At 35.6% G+C, this 10,465-nt stretch overlaps 1 protein-coding gene across 1 annotated transcript in view; it reads right to left on the bottom strand.

The window, feature by feature from the left end:
* LOC134256091 (glyoxylate reductase/hydroxypyruvate reductase-like) overlaps nucleotides 1-9,620 on the bottom strand; it is a 14,684-nt gene extending 5,064 nt beyond the window's left edge. The window contains exon 1 of the mRNA XM_062738697.1: nucleotides 9,251-9,620. Coding sequence (XP_062594681.1) covers nucleotides 9,251-9,449 — 199 coding nt within the window. The 5' untranslated portion in view covers nucleotides 9,450-9,620. The remainder of the gene's footprint in view (nucleotides 1-9,250) is intronic.
* Between the last annotated feature and the right edge of the window lie 845 nt (nucleotides 9,621-10,465).

The raw sequence follows: 10,465 nt of genomic DNA, 5'->3' as shown, positions 1-10,465 counted from the left end.
TTGTTTTTTGACAAAATCCTTTTGAAATTTTGAACATAGCCATGCATTAAGATATCCTACAATATGATATATAGCAATTTTCATGAAAACACGTGCATGCACGTGCGCTGCAATCTGATTGGCTTAAACTTTAAATAGCTATAACTCCCTTGGTTTTCAACCAAAGAGGATGGGATTTGGAACATAGATAGATATAATGGACTTCTACAAGAAAATATGGTCACCATGCACATGCATACACGTGCCTGTACGTACGCTGCAATCTGATTAGCTTAAACTTTAAAAAGCTATAACTCTCTTATTTTTCAAACGAACGTGGTGGGATTTAGAACATAGATAGATGTCATGGACTTCTACAAGTAGAAATGGTACCATGCTTATGTATGCACGTGCGTGCACGTGAAATGAGTAAAATCAAAAATACACTTAAATAAGCGTATTTTTTAATACTTTTGGATTAAATACTTTAATATTTAGTATATAAAAATATATAGATTGTGTAGACAAGCTGATATGATCATTACGCACATGCATTCACATGCGCACGCGTGCAATGCTAAAATTTGAATGAACTTGGTACACTTCTGGGTAAACATTGTCAAAGTCTCAAATGCAAAGAGTTTGTCTTATTTAATGAAGCTTACAGGGAATATGGCACCAAAAGGGAGTTGGGGAGCGTTTGGGGAACATCTGTAACGGTCCCCGTTACAATTAGTACTAGTTATTAAGGTCTTCCGTTTCAGACGGAAGACCTTATAGTGATTCTACTGTTTCTTTTTCTTTTTCTTATTTTTTTTTCCCTTTTCTATTTTTGACAATTTCTCATAGATGACTGGATAGATTCTCATGAAATTTTCAGGGATGATAGAGAGTCAAAATAACTTTAAAATGTAACTTTCATTTTGTTTTAATGCACTTCCGGTCGTCAGATATGTCCAATTTCCGCTTTTTTCAAAAAGATTTTGTCCTGGTCATATCTCAGAAACGGTTAGAGATGAAGACACCAAACTTATAGGAGTAATAGATCATGATTAGTAGGCATGTCCATTTGGGTTAAGATCGTCCGCCGTCGCTTCCGGTCGTCACAGGAAGTGATCAAAGAAATCGAAAATTTCAACTTTTCTTTAATGAAACTTTTTTTGCATCACATTATAGCATCTTATTTGTAGTTTCGAAATATATCAGTCCCACCGGAAACAAAAACGACAACTTCCGGTTATGAGAGAAAAACTGCATATTTTCAGTATTTTTCTTTCCCATAAATATTTTTTATAGATAAAGTATTTGTTATGATTTTTAAATATGTTATTCAGACTGAAAATGACTAAAGTAACGTCAAATATCTTTGTAAAATTCACTTCCGGTCGCGTGATTTCCTGTCCTCAAAATGAGAAGTTATCATAGCTAGATCTCGTAAACGGTTAGAGATTAAGACACCAAACTTAAATAAGTGGTAGATCATGATAAGTAGGCAAATTCAGTTGGAATAAGACCGTCAGCCGTCACTTCCGGTCGTCACAGGAAGTGATCTAAGAAATCAAAAATTTCAACTTTTCTTTAATGAAACTTTTTCTGCATCACATTATAGCATTTAATTTGTAGTTTCAAAATATATCAGTCTTACCGGAAACAACAACGACAGCTTCCGGTTATAAGAGAAAAACTACATGATTTGAGTATTTTTCTTTCCCATAAATACCTTTTATAGATAAAGTATTTGTAATGACCTTTAGATATGTTATGCAGACTGCAAACGTCTACAGTAATGTATAATATCTCAGTAAAATTCACTTCCGGTCGCATGATTTCCTGTCCTCAAAATCCGAATCCGATTCTCCGTTTTCCTTTTCTATAATTACAAACTGCCTTGCATCTCTCGCTCATGTTTCTCACATGCTCTTAAATAATTTATCGCCATTCATTTCAAACATAAAACAACTCAAATCGGATATTTTTCAAACATCTCTTTAATACATGTATAATGCACATATGATGCAGGTACACATGGGACATTTCACAACGTTTTCACTTACGCTTCTGTCTTGATGCGCAGATCAAATGCATGTTATTCATATTAATAGGTATATCATAATTTTAATCAGACCCTACCCCTTACATCTTAACTTGAAAACAATCTAATTCAAGCTCATATGTACACATAGGAGCGTGTTACAATATTTTTAACGTGCTCTCTTTGCGTGATCAATGAAATCGTGGTTATCCCCGAATCGACTACAAACAATCCAGGAAGTCTGTTTAGGGTAAAATTATACCAACTGCGAGCCCGATCTAAAATCCTAGTAGAGAAATGAGAATTTTGCTGTTTTGTTTTTTTTTATTATTTTCTTGCTTTTTTCCTACTTTTTTCAGCCCAAATGATATTGAAATGTTTAAAAAGGTGGAAAGGCCGATAATTGTTCACTGAACAATTAGTTTACTAGTTTTTTTTTATTTTTTGCATTTTTTCTATTATTTCTTTATTATATATCTGTCTTTTTTAAAATAGAAAAAAACATCCTGCATACAGATTAATAGAGGAGAACGGAAGACCTTCTTTGTTGCTGTAGCAACAAGAGTTTCTAGTTAAGGTCTTCCGTCTTCACGGAAGACCTTATAGTGATTCTATTGTTTCTTATTATTATTATTATTATTATTATTATTCTTTTTTTTTAGACAAAATTTTGTGCAGGCGAATTCTCGTAAACTATTCAGTGGATTTCATTGAAAATTTCAGGAATTGAAGGTCATTGCATGAATTTTATATAAAATTCCGTTTGTTGGAAAATGTCCAACTGGTGCCAAGTTATGGGCAATTTCCTGATTTTAAAATGCAATTTTGTCTTCGAGTGTTCTCGAAAACGGCTCAAGATATTAACTGGAGACTTGTTAGAGATGATAGACCATGAGTTATAGATGTGCAATTTTGCCTTCGTTTGCGTCGTCAGTACTTCCGGTCGCTACAGGAAGTGAATTCAAAATGTGCAGTTTTTCAACTTTTTTTGTTTTTCAATATTTTTCTTTGATATAATTAATGTTAATGGAGACCGTACTGGAAAGGCCTAATATATAATTTATTTTAGAATTGATCAATCCACACACTAGATATTCGCATTTAAAAATCTGAAGCGTGTCCAAGATGGCGGGGCGTCTCCGTGAACTCCGCCATTAAGCAAGTCGGGTTCTAGAAGGTCAGCTGAGCGTTTAGATGAACGAAACTTCTACCAAAAATATTTATGAAACGTAAAGGATTCTTTGTATTGCCACGTTGCAATTACGTTGCATTGAGTATAGTTTTAATATGAGGTTTCCTCAAACGTTTATTGAAATTGCTTTTGTTTGCATCTCAAAGTAGAATACAACATGACTACAAGTGGAAATACGACGACTTCAACCTTTGGTTTTTGCACCAGGGAAAACTTGTAAACAGGATACAAAATTCGTAGAAAATTTTACCGAATTCACTGCTTTAGTGTCATTTGGCCGTATACGATATTATATTTGTGATAAATATACTTTCTGACGCTTGAAATTCCGGTTATAAGAAAATACATTTCTAATTTTCATTGAATTTATCTCATCCATTCAATAGATCAAACATTTCAAAGGAATAGCGTTAAGAATTACTTGTGACGTTTGGCAAGAAATAATGTATCGTGACCCGACTTAAGTAGTAGACAAATGGCGACAATAGTGCAGAAATATATAACATTGGCATGCCTGTATATGGAGTTGCATGGAAAAAAAAAGTTGAATACATATCGAAAAAAGGAAAGAAAACAGTATCATCTGTTCATCAATAATAGAATATCTATCCTAACAATTACTGTTAAAACTCAAGTAACAAATTCCGATGTGATCATCTTGAGCAAAGTTTAGCAAGCTGACTGTCATTTTACAATTCCAAACTGAATTTTTAAAAAAATGTAATGTATATTGGAATCAAAGAGAAAACCAATCTCGCGATATTCGAATGTTAAATTTGAAGCGGATTCCCAAAGGTGTAATGGGTACCGCAATGGATTTTCACGCTGGCGACCCGGGTTCGACCCCCCTTGTGTCCGATTTTCAAAATCACTTTTTTCAGTTTGATTTTACGTTTTTTTTTTCTGAATCGGACGGAAGACCTCTCGTTGCTCGCAACGAGTTTCTTTTCTAGTTATGTCGCCCCGAACGAAGTCGGGGACGACATATTGATATTGTACGCATGTTTTTTTTATCCAGGCTGTTTCTCGGAGATGGCTGGGACAATCTTCCTGAAACTTTCCTCAAAGGACGATCACTGGTTGTAGTTGTGCAGTGAGGTCGTTCAGTTCCAATATGTCTACCGTTGCCATGGAAACCTGTCAAAAGCGACAAATTTTGTCCGAGAGTGTTCTCTCTGGTCCCTTAAACGTTCGTCATGAAACTTTTCTTATTTTAAGGATTAGTATCTGTAGTTCTGCAACTCGTATTTAAAATTTTCATATAATCGATTATTGCCATGGAAACCAGGTGAAAGTAAAAATTCTTTAATTTCGATTTTCTCAATAACTACACTGTACTCAGGCAATCGTTTTGAAACTTTCAATGTTTATTCCTTGCAATGTGTCAAAGTGATTTCTACTTTCAAAATAATTGTAATGAGTCGCTCACAGTTGCCATAGAAACGAAACAGAAAAAAAGATTCAGATGTACACATGTGTTCTCCAAGGTCTAGGTCAAAGGGTCAAAGTTCGTCGTATCCAATAAAAGTTCTTTTCACAAGGATTACATATTTGAAATACGAAAGCCCTAGTACTTACCGTTCAAACGTTATGGCTATTTACTATGTTCAAGACGACCCCCCCCCCCTTTTTTTGAAGCACACAGCCAAGTTGAATACACAGATATAACATATACAACTTACAAATAACTTTTTAAAATCTTCATTCATAAAATTCAGTTCCCGTCATGTGATATTTTGCCATCATTCATTCTCCTTCTGGTTTGTCTCTTGAATTTATAAATATTTTATTTTATCTATATAAAAAAAATAACGATTGTCAGCTGCATTTATTATCATTTCGCGTTTTCTTGTATATCTATCACTTGTATATTATTCATTTCATTAGATAGTGCAAGTATAAATTAAAAAATTGGTACGTCATTTCCATAGTTTTTATTCATTCATAAATTCTTTGATCCGCTCCTGATGGTTCGCAAAGCCTTGATCACCACTGTATACAAAACATTCATCTCGCCGAAAATGTTCATGATTCCGCTAAACTGAGAAAGTTCACACATGATTTATCATCTCATAACACACATCAGCTCTCTGCAATGCAGAAATGCTCGAATTGATGGTGGCATGTCAGATTCGTTTTTCGGTAGAACCTCTAAAATGAAAGTGAAAGAGGGAAATTTCAGAGTTCCCACTGGCGTTACAATACACAAAATAATTCGGCTGATCTTCTTCATAAATTACATTTCCCAAGCTTTTATGATAGGAAAGATACTGCCAATTAACAAGTATGAGGCTCAGTTCAGTACATCTGCCAGATTTCGTTTATGCAAGTCTGCAAATTGAGGAACTTGTAATTTTCCTGCACTACTTTCTTCTCCTACCGATTCTAAAAATAATGAGAGGGATGTACCGAATTAAGGTCTTCCGTTTCCAATGGAAAGGACTGATATAACTCAAAGGTTTTCAAACTTAGCTTATGGACTTTTGTTTTAGTGATGATAAAAATGAAAGTCTTGTCTAATACGGGGCGACATATGCTATTGCTTGCAATAGCAGACTTTCTAGTTATTATTATTTTTCTTCTTCCTGGGTACTTTTTTGTCCGGGAGTGATCTTGTAAACTATACATCCGACTTAGGTAAAACCTTTTTAGGGTCAGTAGGCATGTTATGTAGATTTGCGGAACGAAGGTCATTTTGCGCGCACGTGCTTGCAAGAGCGTGCACGTGCAACACGTGAAATGACCGATTTAATTCATATAGGCGTAAATTTTCACATTTTTGATGAAATGCTTTGAAACTCATAATATAAGGATATTTTTGTAGCATAGACAATATGACATTGTCAAAATAGCAAGAACTCACGCGCATGCACGTGCGCTTCGCTCTGATTGGCTGAAACTAAAGTCTCAATATCTTTCTTGTTCTTTGACGAAATCTTTTGAAATTTTGAACATTGCCATACATTATGATATCCTACAACATGATATATAGCAATTATCATGAAAACACGTGCATGCACGTGCGCTGCAATCTGATTGGCTGAAAGTTTAAATAGCTATAACTCCCTTGGTTTTCAACCAACTAGGATGGGATTTGGAACATAGATAAATATAATGAACTTCTACAAGAAGGTATGGTCACTATGCACATGCATACACATGCGTGTACGTGCGCTGCAATCTCATTGGCTGAAACTTTAAACAGCTAGAACTCCCTTGGTTTTCAACCAAATGGGGTGGGATTTAGAACATAGATAGATGTAATGGACCTCTACAAGAAGGTATGGTCACAATGCTGATGTATGCACGTGCGTGCACGTGAAATGAGTAAAATGAAAAATACACTTGAATGAGCGTATTTTTTTTAATACTTTTGGATTAAATACTTTAATATTGTGTAGACAAGATGATATGATCATTACGCGCATGCATTCACATGCGCACGCGTGCAATGCTCAAATTTGAATGAACTTGATACACTTTTGGGTAAACGTTTTAAAGTCTCAAATGCATAGATTTTGTCTTATTTAATGAGGCTTACAGGGAATATGACACCAAATGGACGTTGGGGAGCGTTTGGGGAACATCTGTTACGGTCCCCGTTACAATTAGCACTAGTTATGTTCCCCAAACGAAGTTGGGGAACATATTGTTTTTACTCTGTTTCTTATTATTATTATTTTTCTTCTTCTTCTTCTTCCTGGGTACTTTTTTGTCCGGGAATGATCTCGTAAACTATACATCCGACTTAGGTGAAATGTTTTTAGGGTCAGTAGACATGTTATGTAGATTTGCGGAACGAAGGTCATTTTGCGCGCACGTGCTTGCAAGAGCGTGCACGTGCAACATGTGAAATGACCGATTTAATTGATATAAGTGTAACTTGTTAAACTTTTGATGAAATGCTTTGAAACTTATAACATAAGGATATATGAGTAGCATAGACAATATGACATGGTCAAAATAGCAAGATCTCACGCGCATGCACGTGCGCTTTGCTCTGATTGGCTGAAACTAAAGTCTCAATATCTTTCTTGTTTTTTGACGAAATCCTTTGAAATTTTGAAAATAGCCATGCATTAGAATATTCTACAACATGATATATAGCAATTATCATGAAAACACGTGCATGCACGTGCGCTGCAATCTGATTGGCTTAAACTTTAAATAGCTATAACTCCTTTGATTTTCTACCAAACAGGATGGGATTTGGAACATAGATAGATATACTGGTCTTCTACAAGAAAATATGGTCACCATGCACATGTATACACGTGCATGTACGTGTGCTGCAATCTGATTGGCTGAAAATTTAAACAGCTATAACTCCCTTGGTTTTCAACCAAACGGGGTGGGATTTAGAACATAGATAGATACAAGAAGATATGGTCACCATGCTCATGTATGCACGTGCTTGCACGTGAAATGAGCACAATCAAAAAACACTTGAATGAGCCCACCTTTTTAATACTTTTGGATTAAGTACTTTAATATTTAGTATATTAAAGTATATAGATTGTGTAGACAAGATGATATGGTCATTACGCATATGCATTCACATGCGCACGCGTGCAATGCTAAAACTTGAATGAACATTGTACACTTCTGGGTAAACGTTGTTAAAGTCTCAAATGCATCGAGTTTGTCTTATTTAACGAAGCTTCCAGGGAATATGGAACCGAAAGGGAGTTGGGGAGCGTTTGGGGAACATCTGTAACGGTCCCCGTTACAATTAGCACTAGTTATTATTATTCTTCTTCTTCTTCCTGGGTACTTTTTTGTCCGGGAGTGATCTTGTAAACTGTTCATCCGATGTAGGTAAAACCTTTTTAGGGTCAGTAGAGATGTTATGTAGATTTGTGGAATCAAGGTCATTTTGCGCGCACGTGCTTGCAAGAGCGTGCGCGTGCAACACGTGAAATGACCAATATAATAGATATAGCCGTAACTTTTTTTATTTTTAGATGAAATGCTTTGAAACTCATAATTTTATTATTTATTAGTAGTATATACATGATGACATGGTCAAAATAGCAAGATCTCACGCGCATCCATGTGCGCTTTGCTCTGATTGGCTGAAACTAAAGTCTCTATATCTTTCTTGTTTTTCGACGAAATCCTATGAAATTTTGAACATAGCCATGCATTAATATATCCTACAACATGATATATAGCATTTGTCAAAAAATCACGTGCATGCACGTGCGCTGCAATCTGATTGGCTGAAATTTTAAATAGCTATAACTCCCTTGCTTTTCAACCAAACAGGATGGGATTTGGAACATAGATAGATATAATGAACTTCTACAAGAAGGTATGGTCGCCATGCACATGCATACACGTGCGTGTACTTGCACTGTAATCTGATTGGCTGAAACAGCTATAACTGCTTTGGTTTTCAACCAAATGGAGTGGGATTTAGAACATAGAGAGATGTAATGGACGTCTACAAGAAGATATGGACAACATGCTCATGTATGCACGTGCGTGCACGTGAAATGAGTTAAATAAAAAATACACTTGAATGAGCGTAGTTTTAAATACTTTTGGATTAAATACTTTAATATTTAGTACATTAAAATGTATAGATTGTGTAGACAAGATGATATGGTCATTACGCACATGCATTCACATGCGCACGCGTGCAATGCTAAAATTTGAATGAAGTTGGCATTGTTAAAGTCTCAATGCATGGATTTTATCCTATTTAATGAAGCTTACAGGGAATATATGGCACCAAAAGGGAGTTGGGGAGCGTTTGGGGAACATCTGTAACGGTCCCCGTTACAATTAGCACTAGTATTTTATGTGCTTTGTTCCCAATTTTTATTGAAATTTTGAATTTTTTGAAGTTTTTTTTCACTTTTCGTCTAAACATGTATTGAACATATAATTTTAAGCATCGTATACCGAAGTAATTGGAAATAATATTTTTGTCAGTAACTGCTCTCGTGGCTCCCTAAAGCTATTTTTAAATCAGGCCACTGCCTTTCCGTATATTCAATATGTAAAGAACGATAACTCTTCGCGGCCTATTATGTAAATACCTGCGGCGTCCAGTACATCTTTGTCAACCTTGTCAGGGGGGTGACACAAAATTCCCTCCACACCCACCACGCCCTCCAGCATCTCCTGCCGGGTAACAAAACGATCCTCCCTCATTGCCCGCACTGTGCAGAACTCCTCGATCATCTTCATCCCCGCGGGCGGGGGAACACGTGAAACGTACACTAGCGGCTTCGACATTTTCTCAGTGTTTGGAAAGTGTCGGACAGATCAGTTTCGTTATCTCGTTACCTGCCTCCCGATGAATGTCTGTCATGACCCATTTTATCAATACGTACGTTATTTCCTATATGGGCTTAATTTCTACGAAAGCCCTGAAGGGACACTCTTCCTATTTAATAAAATTCCCTTCAGAGCTTACGAAATCCGTGATCATTCACGGATTTCGTAAGCTCCGAAGGGAGTCAAGGTACTATACCAAAAGCAAAATTATTGTTGGCGTACTCAAGGAGACTTACTAAAATTGACTGCTCCTTTGTAGCATACCTATAATGACAATTAAATTTGAAAATGTAGCTATAAAATGAACAAATCCTTTGTCTTCGCATGCAACTTTTTGTATGTTTTATTAAAAATAAAATAATGTTAAAGGACTTTTTGTTGGCATTCCACCCAATTTTATTTTTCTTTGATGCAGTTTATTTGACGGACATATCTTGCTGGTCGATCCTTATCTACATTTTCTTTTTATTTATATATTTTTGACCACGTACGGGGAGGGGGGATTATTAATTCTCACAGATATTTTGTCTTTTTTGTGCAATTTCCGTGGACTTTTAAAAAGATCTGCAATATGTGTAAGATATGTATTATGATATATTCCTAGCATGACAAATATAAAAATCATTAAAGAAACTGGAAAAAGTCACTCTGTTGTTTGCATAAGCGAATGATACGACAAATAAATGTAAAGAATTAATTGTCCCCCCCCACTTTCGGTATATGGGATTCCGTTATTTATGGCTTATTTTATCAAATATAGACAACCTTACATCTGTCATTTAAAGAAATCACCAAAGTTATTGTTTTTAAATAAGGTCAAACATGAAATTCAAGGTCAAGGGTAAAAGAACATCTTGTTAAAGGTGGGGAGTGGTAAACCAACAAAAACAATAGGTCCGGGGACCAAATCGCTCACCTGAGCATTGGCTAGGAAAAAAGCAACAAATCAGTTTAGTATTGAAAAGTTTAAATGC

Source organism: Saccostrea cucullata, unplaced genomic scaffold (genome assembly GCF_032062105.1).
Source record: "Saccostrea cucullata isolate Sc308-1 unplaced genomic scaffold, CSIRO_AGI_Scuc_v1 ctg141, whole genome shotgun sequence".
Taxonomy (NCBI): Eukaryota; Metazoa; Mollusca; class Bivalvia; order Ostreida; family Ostreidae; genus Saccostrea; species Saccostrea cuccullata.
The sequence above is the reverse complement of the archived record's forward strand: the minus strand, read 5'-3'. Positions and strand labels throughout refer to the sequence as shown.